The 18,405-nt window shown below is 35.7% G+C and overlaps 1 protein-coding gene across 1 annotated transcript in view; it reads right to left on the bottom strand.

Moving 5' to 3' along the window:
• BRINP3 (BMP/retinoic acid inducible neural specific 3) overlaps positions 1–18,405 on the bottom strand; it is a 188,484-nt gene that overhangs the window by 55,729 nt on the left and 114,350 nt on the right. The window contains exon 4 of the mRNA XM_021405499.1: positions 2,368–2,473. Within this exon, the coding sequence (XP_021261174.1) occupies positions 2,368–2,473 (106 nt within the window). The remainder of the gene's footprint in view (positions 1–2,367; positions 2,474–18,405) is intronic.

Genomic DNA, 18,405 nt, shown 5'->3' with positions numbered 1-18,405 from the left:
AGGATAAGAAGAATTGGAAAACAGAGCTGGAAGGAATTTTATGAAAATAAAATTAGCCTTATATTTCATTTCTAAACATTGACATATAACAGCCTTTTAACCAAGTGATTTGGAAAAATATGTGTACAGTGATTCCATATGAAGTGTAACTATGTCATTTTGAGAAAAAATCAAATAAAGAACAGTTTTCTTATTGATTTTTTGAGTGTATGGACTTATGAAGTGGTTTACTCCTATTTCATCTGCCAGTACCTCAAGCAGACCTTGCAGGATGGGACCTGATCCATTACCACAGAAAGTCCTCTGACTGCAGCATGCACTGGAACCAGCTAAAAACAGCTGTTTTCAAATAGATGCCTCCTCTCCTATGGGATTTCAAATTGCTAAGGGACAGTCTGCTGGATATTCCTGGTAAGTCTATAAAATCCTGAGAAAAAGAATTCATTCTTAATTCTACTAAAGGTTTAGAGTGGAGAAAGGAAGGAAGTCTGTTATTTAAAATCCTTCTGCTATGTCTCATATCCCCTTGCAAAGCATTTTCACAGTTTACCGTGTCATGACATGCAGAGGTCTTGCAAAAACATATGTCGTACTGAGGTATCAGAATAAAAAAAAATTACAATATTTTTGACCAGAATTTTATTCATCTGAAGAAAATTGATCATTGTTAATATGATTTCAATGATGGGAATGTGTATTTTATATAGAAACTCTGTAAATTAGCTGCAACTATTAGTTCTTTGGCTACAATAGTCAAGCAATAGGAAAAAAAACCATGAACAAAACCGACCAGAGAGTAAAGTACATTGTAAATTTTGATTTGTTAGTTGTGATTATATTCTGGAGCAAAAATAATCTCTCTGGAAAAAGTGGAGCTTCTTTCTCAGTATATTGGTTATTTGTGATATATGTTTATCTTACAATTTCATAGAGATTTATTCCTAAATATTAGGTAAATAAAAATTATATTTGTAACAGTAATTTTATAATCTTTCCAGGTAGAAAGCCATATTATAAATGCATAACAATATTGCTAAAAGCTGGTTTGTTTGTACCTTTCTTTGCCTGATATCAAAAATTCTAAAACTCTTGCTACCCAAGTATACACATGTATTTATGAAAAAAAACTTAGAATTGTGATCGAAAAAGAAAGCCCAAATAAGCAATCCTGTCTTGTTCAGTTCCCATATGATAAGTATGAAATAGTTTTAGCAGTTGTGTCACTACATTTCTCATGACAATGTAATGGCATGTGTCAAACAGCTCTCAGACTGAAGCAAAGATTAATTTCCAGATTTTAACTGACAAACATGCAAATTCTGGAGACCTTTAAAATGGGAAATGATTTATGCATGCATTTCATTCATTCCATTCCAGTGAAAATGACAAGTTCTTTTTAAAAATACATATATTTTCTGTGAAATCATGCCTTTTAAAATCTTCTCACCTAATGGAAAGAGAAAGAAAAGGCAAAAAAAAACAACCAACCCATGGATGTTTTAAACAAGGTAATCTTTCCTTAGCAGCCAGTCTTAATAATCAGCAACAGCTTCACACAATATGTCCAACTCATGTATGAACCAATACCAATAACTTTTACAATTTGAAATAACTGTTTGATTAAGACCCATATTCTTCTGTCCTTGAATGTACAGCTATGCATAAATATATAAATCATAGAGAATTTAGTCTGCTTTCAGATCAAGAGTACAAAGTTGTTCATGTTGCATTTGTGTAACTGAAAATGAACAAAACAAAAGACAATTACTAGAGGCTCACTTTCAACAATGCTTAGGTGCCTAATGTCCAGTCTGGGATATGCACCTACTGGAATTTTTAAAAACAAATCAGAAATGATACCATTTTACACATATTTATCTAATGAGTGAGATGTCTAACCTTACGGGTTTTCTTATAAGTCCCGGAGGAGCCTTTGCACTCTGCATTACTCAAGGACTTTGCAAATCTGTGCCCCGTTCCTCTGGTGACTCCATTCATTCCAGTGGGATGACAGGTTACTACTCAAAATGTGCAAAGCAGGCTGAGCACAGGAAATGTCATTCCCTGCTTGGTAGAATCTATTGGAATTCGGGCTTTGTTAAAGGTGAGCAAGTCATTGCTAAGTAGGGATGCAAAATGTTAACAGCATTATTCAGATTATTTTCTGATGGGTAAAGAAATTTTTTCGATTTGAAAGGCAACATGAGTTATTGACATTTCCTTCGCTTTGCCTAGAATGTACTTATTGCACACACACACACACAAGAAAAAAAATGACCTTTTATGAGGTGGAAAAAAAAGAAAAACAAATAGTGTGATAAATGTCATCCTGTTCCAAAACAAATTAATGAAATTACACCTACATACCTTGCAACTGAATCTTATTTTCAGGACTCTGAACCAGAACAGAACTGACAGAATCTAGGTTGTCATAGTTACTGCAGCCAAGAGGACCAGTCCGCGTTTCTGTTACCTGATGGCAAGGGAATGGAAAAGCATTTGCTGCATTATTCAAAACAGACCGAAGAGTTCAGAAGCTTGTTTCGTAAAGTTTCCCTTTAATTCAGCTGTCTGTATATTTCACACTCAATTAAGATGAAATAGCTCATTTTATATATGAAAATAGGACTGCAAATGTTCCACCAGTACAACAAACTTTGGAGAGTGCTATTTCTATAGCAGGGCACCACTACCAGTATTTTAGCTAATCAATGTCTAATGATGATTTATTTCTTCATACCTATGGGAATCGAATGAATTTACCAAATACAGTTCATAAAAAATGCAGAGTAAGATTTTCACTGATGACAATTGTGCACGTGGCAACTCCTTGTTGAAATCACAGTAAAAAATGGACTCTTTCTGTGCAGCAAAGCAGGATTCAGAAGTGAAAACTTTTTATGAGGTGTACTTATGGTGGAGCAACATTTTCCATCTAGGAAAGATCTAAAGTAAGATTAGGTCACATCCTGCCTGTTGTAATCACAGGATCTAACCACAGGATCAAAATACAACGATATGTATCACAACAAAGCCACCACAAATAGAGCTTTGTTTTAACAGCTGAGGACTGTGCTTGGCAACATGTAGTTTGTTAAACAAATAAATACATTATTAAGAATAATAACATCAACAATAATAAAGACAAGTAGTTTATATAATTTTTGGATTATGTAGATGGTTCTTAATTGTCTACAAAACAATTACAAAAGCGAGTTTCTTTTTAAATGCTACCCTAAGTGAAAAAAATGGGGCCTAATGCAGTTCCTCAGCAATGAAATGCTGCCACTTTTGTAGCACTGCTCTGATGCCCAGAGGGCTGGCTGACAGCAAGGCAGTGTCTTAACCATTATTTTAGCCTGGATAGGTAGCAAGATAAAATCCCAAATCCTGAAGACAGGTGGGTGTACCAAGATCTCACTTCTTTTATTTTTTTTTAAGTGGATTGGATGCTTTTGAAAATTCATGGCTTTTGATTCTTTCTCCTTCATACCAAGCCCAGGCAGAAAGAGGACAGTAAAAATGAAAGAAAAGAAATATAAACAGAGCTGTGGAAGAAAATGTTGGTCATGGGATATCTTCCCACTTTCCTTTACCGCCAAAATACAACCAGTTCCTCTATCATCCACCTGAACAAGCTGCTCCCACCTACTGTCTTGGAACTTCCTTGCTCTCTTTGCTTTATCATCCTAGATGTTTTTGACATTTACCTCTATTTTCTGACTTGTTTCTGAATAAAGGTGATTCTATCATCTGTTACTTCAAGTACTATGTTCTACTTCAAATCTCCTGGAGAATAAGCCTATGTTATAAGGTCAAAGAGCTCATTTCCAAAATTTGAGCCTCCACTGAGCAGTAGACACCTGACAATAACTCTTATGAACAGAAGGAAGCCTTCTATTTCAACAATCTCTTTTGAAAGCAATATGGAGATTTGCTAAAATAATCCATGACAGTTCGTGTTGCTTAGGATCACCTGGTGCTCTTATGGTGTCTGTGCTACCACCAACATGTGTGAATGACTGCAACTGGATTATGCTATCTCCACCTTGTTTTGTATTTTCCAAGTCCTAACATTTTCACAAAGTAAAAGTGAAATCTTGGGCTATTCGTTGGCTCCATTCTGTCACTTTGAACAAGTGTTCCTGGCAATGGAAAATGAGATCCTTTGCAATGCCAGCAGCCTGTGGAGAGAACACACAGAACCAGCTTCAGCCAAATCTCTTAGCAGAGTGCCAACAGCGCAAGGAAATGAGGTAAAGTCAGGATCTCTCTTCCCTGCACACATTTGGCAGTCTTTAATATTTATACCAGGGCCAGATTTACCTTGTTTTTTGCTTAATCATCCAGAATCAGTGTAAAGATTCTTGCATGGCTATCAGATTTGCCTGGGAAATGGCCAGAATGACAACTCTGTTTTACCCATGATCCTCAAGACCCCTCCTTCTCTCAAAAGTGGTCTAAATTTCCTTTATAAAATCTTATTTTCTTTGTTGCATACCCACCTCATATAGGAAATCCTAACTTGTTTATATAATAACAAAGACAGGTATGTACATTAAACAAGATAAATAGCCAGAAGACAGAAGAAGAGGGCTGAAGGCTCTAACGAGTTTCGTCCTAGATCTGAAAGATTATACTCAGCATTTATCTACGCAATTCTGTTTACAAAGCTCATAGAATCATAGAATGGCTTGGGTTGGAAGGGACCCTAAGGATACACAAGTTCCAACCCTTCTGCCACAGGCAGGGCCACAAGATCCATTTTTTTATTATTATTATAATTTTCAACCATTTGTCTATAACGCAATCCAGCTTCTTGAATCCTTATGAAATGTAAGACCTACAGACACAATTCTTATTCATTCTTTTATTCTTATGTCTCTTGACATCACAAAATAAAGAAGGTTAGTAAATGTCTATGTAATTACGGTGTGCCATTTTGTTCCTGAAGATTTATTCTTCACTTGGATGCAAGACAGAGGTAGTGATCACTGTTGTTTTGATTATGGGAGTGACAACATGTGGCGTATGTAGGTGTGCATAGAAGCAGAATGGGAAAGAGTTTATCATTAAACTGGTTTTATTTATAATTTTTTTTCTAAGGACCAGTCATATAAAACCACTCGAGAGAGTTACTCCCAAATGAGTTACTTCTATCTTGATCCAGCTGTTACTAAAATCACTGACAATTTTGTATGTTGTGTCTGTGACAGAAAGAAAACTGCAGTGATAGAAGCAATACTGGAAAGGAAATGGCTCTTCTTTAATTATCTTCCAAACACAGAAGTACGGCTATATTCAGTCTCAAGATCACAACTGAAGTGTTTTGTCTGAAGGCGTACAATAAAAAATAAGGCAAAAACAGGAGAGGGAATGGTAAAATGTAAATGCAAAGAATATGTTAAGATACAAGCACAGTCCAGAAGTGATTGAAGATGAACGAAGAGCACTGTAATCACTTGTTTCATGAGAGCTAGACCCACAGTCTGTGAAGAACACTAACTCACACAGCAAAATACAACAGACCAAAGTTATTTAACAACCAACAGCCCATAAAAACCAGTAAACAAAATATGTGTAAAGCCATTTGACATAAACTAAGCAGGCTATTCTCAAGTGCATTGTTTTCAAAGATTATCACAGCACAGGTTTCCCTGGGCAGCAGGGTTTTCAGTTCCTAGAAATAAACCGTAACATTTGGCATTAATGAGGCAAATGCCTACAGTTTTCAGTCAGTTAAAAACTCATAACCATGGTGATAATGACCCGATTATAAGTGCACAGAGAACATACCTCCCAGCACTTAAGCAAAGCTGAATTCTTGTGATATCAGTGGGTAGTATTTCCCTGGGAAACTGTACTTTTTTTTTTGTCCACGATAATTAAGCCTTTAGAAGGCTTTCCTAATAAAAAGGAAACACATTTCTGCAGAGATTTCGGTCCTGGTGTGTCCTTTCTATTGCACATAGCTAATACTCCTAACTACATGCCCATGCAGAGGCAGTGCACTGTCTTGCATAAAGAACTGTCCTCTTCATGAAGACTCTCTTAAAATGTATCTGGCTTCTAAGGAAGACAACTAAGCCAGCATAAAGGAGAATAAGACAGTGCTAGGAAATTCAGAACAGAAAGCTGCATTCATATTCATATCACCCTCTTAAGACATTAAAATAGTGATTTAGAAGAAATGCCTTGTATGTATATGACACTACTGATGGAAGAAGTAGTGAAGAAGAAGACTGGTACAATAGAAGGATGAACAAAGTGGTGCAGGGAGAAGAAATCCAAAGCAAAAAACAGAGCTGGACTGGTTTAATATTTTTGGACGATTGTCTGAGGAAGAGGAAAAACTGTACTTCTCATTCAATATAGCTAATGAACCATTAGGTAAAACCAGATCCTGCCATTATCGTTCACACTAAGTCCTTTCCTCCATAAATCATTCAGTGGGATTAATAGCATAGTAACAGTATTTGGCAGTTCCACAAATAATAGAACTCCCAGAGTAATTACACATTATCAGTAATCAGATGTAAGAGTCAACCGGGACACAACGTCTTCCAGCAGTGCTGCAAGGGGCATGGATCATGTCATGATGGTAGGCAGATGTCTATAAAGGGTGAGGTGCACCTCTGGGCTACAAAACCTAGTCTATATGTGGTCTTGATATTGAATAGAAGGGTCTCAAGGTGCTGTCTATCTCCCCCAGCCCTTCTGCCCCACGGCGGGCCCCTCTCCAGCTGCGGCTCTGGCCCGGGGCTGCTCCTGAGGGGGCTCCATGGCTGCGGCCTTCTCCAGGCCGCACCCACTGCTGCACCGCGGGCTCCTCCGTGGCTGCGATGGAGATCTGCTCCGCGTGGTGCCCACAGGCTGCAGGGAGCTTCTGCTCTGTGCATGGAGAACCTTCTGCCATCTCCTCCACAATAAAAACCTCTGCCATGTAAGCCCAATAAACTTTTTCTTTTTTTTTTCCTCCCTAGATTCTGCAATTTTTCACAAAAGCACCTTTCTTTCAGCACCTTCTTTTAGCAGAGAATAATTGCTGTAGTTACTGTTCTGCTGCCCTTCGTGTGTCATTGAGCATACTAGGGCTTCCGCTAATTAATGCATAATTGAAATAACACAAATCATCTGAATGTTCCGAGTACTGACGCTTGTCATGCTACCAGCCACATGAACATTTATGAAGGGGGTTTAGATAAACCAACAGCAAACACAATGTCAGGACTTGGATTAATGTTTTGGGAAGTATTTATTTATTTATTGCAGAATTATGAACATTCTAAAGCAGTACCCGATAGGCATATAAAATTTTCAATACATTTTCTGTTAGCATTGTTCATACTGTTAGTATAGCTCTGACTTTTTCATTCGAAGAGCCCACTAATTCAGATGACCTGCAATCACTCTCATCTTATTTTTCTGTCAGAGACAGTAAACTTCATCTGCCAGCAAATGAAATAAATTGCACAAATTTCATTAACCAGGCAAAGTGGAATAAGGACTTTCAGGTTTTTATGCAAGATGGAGATTTTTTTAAGGCTATCTGTTTAGTTTCATCTCATGGGGAACAATCATCTATCAAATCTCTTCTCCATAACTTCAACAATTTATTATCTGTTAGTTCTAGAAGGACCTATAACAACATCCAAACAAGACTCTGAATTTATGCTGTGCCACAGAAAAAATCAGAGATGAAACCGAGACTGTCAGGACTGTGTCAGCTCTGAGCTAGCAGAACACGTACATAGGTTAAACAGCCTTCTAACGATAATTAAGATAGAGATGGGGAGGGAGCAAAAGATGATTATACTGTTCTGTAACTCTCACTCTGCAAGCCATGCAACAATTCTGTGGCTCTGGAGCTTGAAACTGAGGAACTCCCCCAGCTGAGATCACTGGCAACATTGACAGGTCTGACACTGGAGCCACGATTTTCCCTTTTCAAGGATATTTTAATTTACACTGTGTGTCAGATGCCACATTCCCATGCATCTGTACCTGAAGCAACAGGGAAGTCCCCAGGAACTGAGGCTGTTTGGGACCAGTGCAATAGCCTTTATTACCTGCACTTTCAGCCTTATACAGAGAGGACAGGCATTCATTTTTCCTTCTAACTAGTTTTTGGAAATGTGCGAGAGTGCAGTTCTCTTTTGGAAAAGTACTTCTTAGTAAAGATGCAGTAAAAGCTGAACATTTTGTTTTAGCTTATACTTAGTGCTCCTTGCCTACATCTTACTTATATGAATGCTACTATTATTTTTTCACAACTTTTATTGGTTAAGGAGACAGCTGAGCAATACAGAATAAATGAAATCTGTATATTCTGCTTATATGATAAAATTAGAAACAAAGAGCACACACAAATTAAAATAACATTTCATGCATACAAAAATCAGAAAGTATCTGCAAAACACAAAAGCAAAGAAGCTGTACTGAAGTACAGCCTACTTCAGATTCCTCACTCCTTTTTCGAACACAACACAATTACTATGCAGTAGACAAAATCTCCAAAGGAATCCTGGGGCACATAGTGTAAAGGGAGACTGTTTGTTTTGCCCTATTGCAAAACCCACTCAAGGACTTTCCATTATTGGCTCAGTTCCTATGTACAATGTTGAGCATACTGGGATTTTTTACTGCATCCCCCTCAGATATTATGAGTAATAACTGTACTGCAGTTGGATCGAAAATCATTTTCTTAAGTTGGGAAAAATGTACAAAAAAATTCAAGTCCTTCCTGAATCAGAATACAAAGTCAAAATCTTCTGTTTTGAAATCACAAGAAAAAAAAGGTCAGGATCATCGTAAAAATCATCTTTAGATAATTTTTGGACCACCTTAATGTGGTCAGCTTTGAAAGTATAGATGTTAAATTTAAAGAAAAAAATAGCTTGTATTAAATTAATATATATATATGTGTTAAAGTTTAACATTAGGACTTGAAATATAACAAGAATAAAAAGAATTAAAGTCTTGAAGCCCAAGAATCAGAGTGATAAGGGCAGGTTAAATGAGATCCAGACTTTCCACAGATATCTTACCCATGTTTAAATATTTACGAGCAAGTTTAAAACTTAGTTGCAATTTCTTTGGTATAGTCATTGAAAATTTACTAAATTGAGTTATCTCCAGGCTTTTTATTTCCTCTCCTGGAATGCAATCCAACTAAGCTGCTGATTTATTTTTGATGTCCATAGCACTACAGTTCCTAACACTGCCTCTCGCATAGTTTGACATCTGAAGCAGGACATTTTACATGTCCACTTTATTTTACCATGCTCCAGTCAAACCACCCCTTATGGGGCTGTCATTCCAACCTCTCAAAAGAAATCACATTACTGTCCATAATATGCATGTCTGCTGGTTTGCTCTCCGTCTGGGTCAGACGTATGTTTCCAGGGATTTATTTTTAGGTTCCATCCTTCTTGCTTCCTCTGGTAAATGACTGTAACACTTTTGCCCTTTCTGTCTCATTGGTACTGCCAATTCTCAATATACAGTTTTTGCAAAATTACCAGTTTTATGATACATATTATTATACATTCTCCTGCCTAACTACCAAGTTATCAATAACAACTAATGTATAATTTAGTCATTAAATACCTCTCAGCTTTTCAAATTAAAGGGGAACTCTCAGCTAAAAGCTAAATTGGTTGTAGAAATATGGAAATATGAAAATATGAATTCCTCCAGTGTTAGCTGAATAGTTTAGCTAAATTGCTCTATAAGTCTGATTAGTTACACTGTTCCATGACTATTATGTAATTTAATCTGCGGCAAAAGCGATTTTTTGTCTTTAAATCTCACAAATTTATGAAAAACAATAGAAAGAATGTTTGAGATTGGAATCTGTTTCCAAATTTTGGTGCAGTAAATGCATATAACATGCATAGTACACGGATACAGATAATATGATTCTTACTCGAAATAGGGCAGTAAGACTTGCCAACTTCTTTGCTACTTAATTTTCAGGAGACTCAGGATTCAGAAATCAAATCTCTTCAACTTTTTTTTTTTTTTTAATTAAATGCACATGTTCCTTGTTAAATACTACTTGTTAAGGAAAAGCACATGCAAATATTTGTCATAGTTGCACTAGAAACTACAATCAATATCAAATTAGCAAAAGTATAATAAAGCACATAGGACTAAGTGTTGAATCTGCTTTGAAGTGTAGACATTTCCTGATATTTTCTAGGTGGTTTAAGTGAGGTAAGGGAGCAATGCTCGTAATCAAAGCAAATGTAAGTAGCCATGAACTATATTCTCATCGCAAGACTGAGAGCGCTGCTGCTTTATTTCATAACTGAGCCATGGCTTTTATATCACCCAAGTTGTTGTGATGGCTTGAATTGTGAGATTCTCACAAGACATAGGAAATCTCAATAATATTTTGGCTCTTTGTTATCCAAGCTACTTCTACAGGCTTGGGTGTTAAGAAAATCTTTATGGGGATGGGGGGGGGGAGTACATAAAACAGTGTACACCCTCGTGGTCAGAAAACTGAAACTTATATTTTACTGTGATTGATCTTCATAGGGAAGCTACTCATAGGAACATCTCCCCCAGACTTCTTGTTTCTGTTCCAGATGCCATTGCTCAGGCAGCAGTGCCAGTGTTGATAGGATTGATTCAGACAGATGGAGTAGTTGAGGAAGCATCAGGGAAGAAAGACTGGAAATAATGCTTTTTATTTGGGATATTAACTTGCTATGTTACGTTACCTTTCTGCAAGCTTAAGGTGAGTTTAAATAGGTAATTGTAAATACACTGAACTTTTCTCTTCTTTGAGGTTAAATTTGATCAAGATAAAAATATTCACACTGTTCTCGATAGAAGTTTCTATAATAAACCAAACAATTATTGTAATCATTAACTGACTGTATATAATAAAAAATCCAGATAATATTTTTAATGCAAACAGAAAGCTTGCTGCTGTGATAATGAACACTGTTCTAGATTAAAAAAAAAAAAAAAGATTGAAAAAGATAAGGCAAAAGGAAAGAATCAAACTTTAGCTACAGAATTTTTTATGTCCCTCAAAAATTTGAATATTGTAGAAACTACCTTTAGCTTATAAAAAATGGGAAGGATATAGGGTAGATTTTCTTGATATCCCCTGAAGTTTTAATGAATACACACAAAAAATGTTACAGATTAAATGGAAGAGTTTTGTCTGTCCAAAACTACACAGTAGCTCAGGAAGTAAAATGGAAAATTCCATGTTTTACTCAGAAAAACACAAGTACAACTGAATTCATGATTGCTGAGTTTGATTAAATAACCAAAATACTAGTAACTAGAAGCATATAAAATAGTATTAAAGTATTTCTAAAATAGTAATGGTAGACCATTATTACATGGTAGAACATGAAAATGCAAATAATAAAATGAAATTTAAAAAAACAACACATATTGAGACCTAGGAATTACAGCCTGTAGAAATACCAACATCCTACATTTTCATCAAGAAAGACTAGATCCTCCCCAGTATAAATCAAAGTTAAATTTGATTGCATACTGTGGAGTTGCACTATGAAACTTCCATGTTTCTGACAGTGAAAACACCTTTGCCCCATGGCATTAAGGATGTTTCAACAAGCTCTTCTGCTAAACCCGAACACATTCACCATCCACATAGCTTCATGAATGAATGAATTTTTTAGAAAGTTTCAGATAATAATTGAGTTATTCTTGATATTCTTGATATTTCATTAACTAAACAAAGAGAATTTTTAATATGGAGAACACCGCTCTTAGAATTAGTCTCATGGGGCAATGTTATCTAGACAGAAAGGTCTACAAAGTATCAAGCCCTGTTCATTAGGTCATACATGAGTGTGAATGGAACTTGCATTAATGATCTTTGTTGCAAAAAAAAAAAAAAATGTTCAGAATATAATATCTTGTCCAATAACTTGTTTCATTAATTTTTCCAGACTTGATGTAAGTGAAAATACCAAGGGCAAAGAATGACATATCTTAAAGGGAAGTGCATAACTTCAACCAAAATATAGGAAAGAAAAAAGAGATCTTAACCTCCTGCAAGCATGTAAATCTAAACAAAGAGGAAATTTCAGAAGAAAAAGGGGGGGGGATTTAAAAAAAGATATCATAATAGCATATAAATGCTTTTATTAGATGTTATAGGCATTTGCCAACTTCCTATATTTTCATCAAAAAAGGCCTCCTCAGTGTAAAGTCATTTATAAACTGGATTAAATTATGGTAATTAACTTTCCTAGCTGTCTTAATGTTATAAGCAGCTGATGCTGTGAAGTTTAACAGGTGTAATGCTTGAGTCATTTATTTCAAGAAAGAACAGCATGATGTTTTACACTTTTATTTGTGTAATATAAATTCTTTTTGCAATACTTATTTTTAATAGTCTAAATGGCAAAATGAACACTTTCCAACAAAGATTAAAAATTAAAAAAACAAAGTTCCTCATGTTTATTCTAAAAAAAAGAAAAGCAGTCCCACACATTTTATCATTGTACTGTAACCAAAGATATAAATTGCTTTGCAGTATATAACGTAGCGTATTTATTTCCTACAATGATACACGTGGCTCAGTATTGCCGTGAATGTCATATTTCAAATACTTAACAAGATTAAGAATAAAGTCTACTAAAACAGACTAGAATTAGGTGGCAGAAAAATTATTACTGTATATATTCAATCTGGTCTCGGTAATATTTTGTCTCCAATTATTTTTTACACATTAAGGATTTCGTGAAAAGTCAAAGGAAGAACAAGGAATTATTTTCATTTTCAAAGCTCTGTTGTTTTTTTTTATGGAGAAGATATATTTCCTCAACAATCTACGAGACAGGAGAATGTGACCTCTATTTAGTAGGTTTATTATGATTGTTAGAAAAAAAAGTGAACTAGTATAGCAAAGACACAATAGCTCTACTATGATATTCTCATTTGCTTTTTTCAGGAAGAAAATATCAACAGAGGAGTACTGCAGTTCCCTCCAAGAACTTGAAATGCAGTAACTATTTCCTGGGAAAGAGTGTTAATTTGGGTAATCTATAGAAAGAAAATGAAAAATACTTTGATAAGAAGATGATAGTTGAGGGTGAATGGAGAAAACCTTGATCTCAATCATATCAAATTGTACACTAAGAAACTTCATTGACTTCAGTAGAACTTGTTTATTGTATAAGGTCATAATTGCACAACTCAAAATTAAAAATACTTTTATTTTGAACTCTTAATTCAGTAATAAAATCTATAGAACAATGATGAAAATGCCATCATTTCAAACGTAAAAGAGCTGAAAACACAATATAGTAGTCACAGAAAGTGTTCTGAATGAATAAAGAATTTTTTTCTTAAAGCCGGCTTCTGTCATTGTTTATATTGACATTATAAGCATTATGTTTCTAGAGCTTTCATTATAGTTACGCTGTAGAAATTTAAACCCTGCTAATATACTGTGTGAAGCCCTGAAGGTAGAAATAATTCTGAGTTGCAGAAGAAAGCAATGATGCAGTTCTCATAATCAGCTGCCTCTAAAAGATATAAACATGATGGATATTTTCAGAGGTGTTTTGTATCATTAAATATACAGTTTCAAGAGGGAGACTGCACTTTTAATTGTAACTCATAGCAGCAAAATACATGAAAATATTTTTAAAATTCTATTTGAAAAACAATACATATATTGAAATCCTTTGTAATTCACTATCTTATTTTTCTGAAAGCTGATTGCTTCTGACTCTTCTGGGTCTCTGTTACCCTGATATATTCTTCTTAATCTGACCTCGTATACATACATGTTGTTGGTATGTGGTATCCATTATTTCCTTGGGTTGAGAGGTAGGGGAAGATTCTCTGAATTTTATAGTCCTTTCTTGATGTTTTCTGACCTGCTTTCAGGCAGCAGCTGTCAATTAGAGTGGAGGACACTGAGAGTTCTGAACTACATTTCTCAGCCAACACACAAAGCACCGCACAACCAAAGACCAAATTGAAATCCATGAAATCTGTCTGCCTCAAAATTAATTCTGGAATGCTCCACCCTTAATGTATATATCAATATCTTCACTGTGGATCTTGCAATGTTAAAATCTTCCTTTATTTTTTCTGACTGTTTTCCTTTAGTTTCAGTAGGGAAGGGGAAGGCGAAGGGATGGGGACAGCAGGGAAGAATTTGAAGAACTTTTCAAATGATGGCTAGAGCTGTGTGAAAGCTGTTAAAGACTCTTGCTTACATTTGTCTATTTGTAGCCAGTTTCAGATTGGAGTTTTCCTCTCCTCTCTTTTCCTCTTCCTTGTCTCCTCCCCTCTCCTCCTCTCTCTTCTCCTTAGAATAATTATCTGAAGTCTTTCTGAAAGGTCTGTTCTAGCATTTGCAATATGTGCTCTTTTGTTGCTTTGAAAATATTTCATGCTGTGTGACCAACTTGGTGGCAGTGTTATAGCTCCTTGCACACATTCTTCTATGCACTTTATTGAAAATATAATGAGACAATGTAGTCTGTATTAGAGGCTGCTAAAGTACATCCTTTTACAATTGTCGTGTTGCAGCTGCTGTGATGCATTGTGCCAATTATGTTGCTGAGTATGCATTCTGTGGGTGTTTAGTAAAATGCGATTGCATTAACTTGCTAGTTCTTCCTCCCCCTACCTCCATTTCTCTTACCGTCTTGAATAGTGAGGGTCAGATTCTCAAAGTAATTGTGTTCTTTTGCACCAAATGAAGAACTGACCTCTACACTATCTTTGGGTAAAGCTGTTGTGGAGTTTCTATTTAATTAGAACTCTACTGTCCAAGTGAATTAAAGTTATTTTTAATTTCATCGCTTTAAACTCTTGAATAAGATATGGCAATAATTCCCTGACCTTTACATTTTGTGTATTCTTAGAATTATTTAATGGCCCACACATAGCAGCTGTGACATTTTGTAACATCTACGGAAAATTTGATCCAAAGATCTCTAACACCTCCCAGACATAAATGTATAAAACCTCCTGTAGTTTAATTTTACAGTAAAACAAATACAAATTCAGTGCTGTGCATCAGCATGTGGTACCAAGATGCCAGAGACACCAAGCTCAAAGAACAGAATGTCAGCTGTACGTCAGCTGTATGTATACACTTGCCTACCCAAATTCATCACTAAGCTAACATTATCAAAAGGCCCTTAGGAAGAAGATGATGCTCAAAACGTAATGGAAGCCTAAATTCAGGTCCCAGTTGGGCTGGTAAGATTTTATAATAACCCAAATTTAAATTTAAACATTTATATCAATGCATATACATAGGTGAGTTGTGAAGCTTCTAACAAACTGTGAGATTTTCAAAGTAGCTTGCAAAAGTATTGAATTCTCAGCAAAATTTCATGGGAGTTTGCCACCTCAAGATGAAAGATTCACAGCTTTTCCTTGAAATGATTAATTAATATCACCATAAATACCCAACGCAGAAGATACAAACTTCTGAAGATGGACATTGTCTTCTGGCTTTTAGTTCCCTAGTGTGTTTAATTAAACTCACATTTACTATTTAACTTCCTCAATGGAGTCAACAGAAAACTGGTACAGTAAGCATTTCCAGCTCAATGTTTCTAACTGTAATTTTACAAGTTAAAGATCCTCCTGGGTACGAATCTTTGAGCTTCCTGAATTCTGTCCAGTCATTTACAAGGCTGGGGTCTCAAATTCTTTCCACAAAATAAAAACAGAAAAATTGGGCAAGCAGAGTTCAAGACCTAAACTTCAAAAGCTTCAAAATTTAGTAACTGAGGAAAATTGTGAAAACATTTAGGATTCTTCAGGAATTTGACAGGAGAATGAGTCTTTCTAGCAATTCAGCATTTCCACTCTTGATTACAGCAATTACTTGAGCCCACCGAAAAACACATTCAAAGAGGAGGCATGAAAGGAAACAAAAAGGAGGCAAGCTCTTTCAGACCAAGCAAAGAAGCAAGCAGACAAACAAAAGGTCTGGATTTCAGAATGTGTTTTGAGTGAAAAGCTAATTTCATTACATTTAAGTTTCCTCTCTTGCAGCCCACCATGAGTTGTTCATGGGTTAATTATAGATAATCAGATATACTTACCATTACAACAGATCCCTGTTATACACTATTTGTAATCTAGTCTTCCAAGAAAAAAAGTGCTTAAATTTCTAATAGTTAAAAAAAAAAAAGTGTTTTGGGGAAAGAAAAAGCAAATTGCACAATAAAATTTAATTGAAATGAGAGGGCAGATTCTCACGGATGGTTATTCATTCTCACTCAGATGGAATAAATGGGCTGTAATCTGGCTGTAAATAGCTGCTGGAAAATTCAATTTATGCATCTGTTCTGTTGCCTCCTGTTCTTTTGACGCACTGTAGCTGTCCTTCAGCTGCTTGGACCCTAAGCTAACACCTACACTATTTACGTTCCCCACCTCCCTGAAACGTTTTCCCTTGAAAGATGATCTATTCTGGGATGTAAGAAGATATCCTCCAAAACACAGCTAGTATGGCACTTCACTTTATTAAGCATCAGTGTTATAACTGCCTGACATAAATATGTTTATCCCTTTGCAACATGTAGCAACATTATTCAATAATATTTTATCTACCATGCTGTCAATGAGTTTCTTATGTTTTCTGCATAACTTCACTCAGCAAGCCATTAGCACATCCTCACAATTATGGTCCTATAAAGCTCTGTGCTCTTCTCGACATAGCACTTCTTTACTGCAAATCCCAGTTAATGGCAGGCAGTGGTGTGAGCTAACTTTCACTGATGACAGTGGTAGTTTGACAGCAGCATCTAACAGACAGGACTCCGGGTCACTTGTGTCGGAGCTCACACTACTGTGTCTCCCAATTGTGTCAGAGAGCAGAAAAAATTGGGACACTATGCATAGCCCTATCCTATCTATCCAATGTTGAAAAAGTCTCCTAACCAAGTGTTAGGAGGATGAGTGCTTGACCTCAGAGTAGTGCAGAGGTCATTCTGCCACTGGGCAGCGACAGAACTCATTGTTAGAATCACAGAACATACTAAGCAAACTTGTGAACTTCAAGTCTTGTTTACACCATCCATCAATCAGGTGAAGGAAAGAGGTCGGTCATATTGATTAGAGTCATTGCATAGTTCTGGGTCTTTGGTCATTTGACCTCCCCCTGGACCTCTGGTTACGGTTAGATCTTCAATAGATGCAAATTAGTATGGCTGTACAGAGGCAAGAACAACATTGATCAGGAAGAGCTGAGAATATTGCTTGTTAAAGATAGCACAAATAGAAAGAAAAACATTTGCTGGCTTTATTTGTATTACGCTTCCATAAGTTTAGGGGATTTTATCAAATACGAGGAACGAACACTCCATCATCCTAATATGCATGTTAATAGGGAGACTTAGCATCTGTCAGTGCATCTGAAGAGAAATGTTCTTAGGAAAAAGCTTCTAAAATGAGCATACAAGAGAAGTAATGTTGGATCTGTAATATTTCAAATACAACAGGATATGCAGTCATGTAAATGTATATGCAAATTACATGCAGCCCCAAGGCTCTTGGAGAGTTTCCAGTGATGCCCTCGAGGCTGCAAACTGTTGATTTAGCATATGAGCCTAACTACTATCAGTAAAATGCATGCATTAAAATAATATTGAGAGAATGTATGTATCAGGGACTTTTAAATAAGGTAAATATTGATAGAGGATCTGGATAGTTCCCATGAATGTTTGATTTCCAGTTGGAAAATACAGTGATTTTGTGATTTTTCCTCATTTTATGTGGAATAAACAATGAAACAATGGAAAATTGTGAAGCTTCAATTAGTTGTGCTCATGTTATTTTTGAGGATAATTATGCAACAACCAAGAATCTTGATTACAAAAAAAAATTGATTAACAAACTTGATTCATTAAATACATCTCTTTCACTCCTTTCCTCATGCTTCACACTAACAGATTTTGGTCTGAGTAGTATTGTTTTACACTAGATAAATAAGAATTAAACATGAAAACTTGAATGTTAATTCTCACTTCCCTCTCCCTAATACTTTCCTTTTTGTGTGATGTAGATCAGCTTTTTAATAGAAAACCTTAAATATAAAATATATCAAAATCTTATTTTTCTGATCAATCCCACACACTAATGTATCAAGACCTATAAGAAAAGAAATTCAGGGAGCATACATCTCAATTAATTTGATATAAGGCTACAATAATTTCTTGAGTATTAATTGTCTTAAGTACATAAGGGAGAAAAATGTTTCATTATATGTGCTTTCCAAAGAGTATCTGCCATTTTTGTTCTCAGTATTTAAGAAAACAGACAAATACGAGGTGGTGTTTTTTTTTTTCCCCACAGAAGACTGATTGAGCTTAATCATCCTCATCTAATATTTGATCCATTGTTGATTTTGCTCTGTAAATCAAG

The sequence above is a fragment of the Numida meleagris genome, chromosome 7 (genome assembly GCF_002078875.1).
Source record: "Numida meleagris isolate 19003 breed g44 Domestic line chromosome 7, NumMel1.0, whole genome shotgun sequence".
NCBI lineage: Eukaryota > Metazoa > Chordata > Aves > Galliformes > Numididae > Numida > Numida meleagris.
This window is presented reverse-complemented; position numbering and strand designations above follow the sequence as displayed.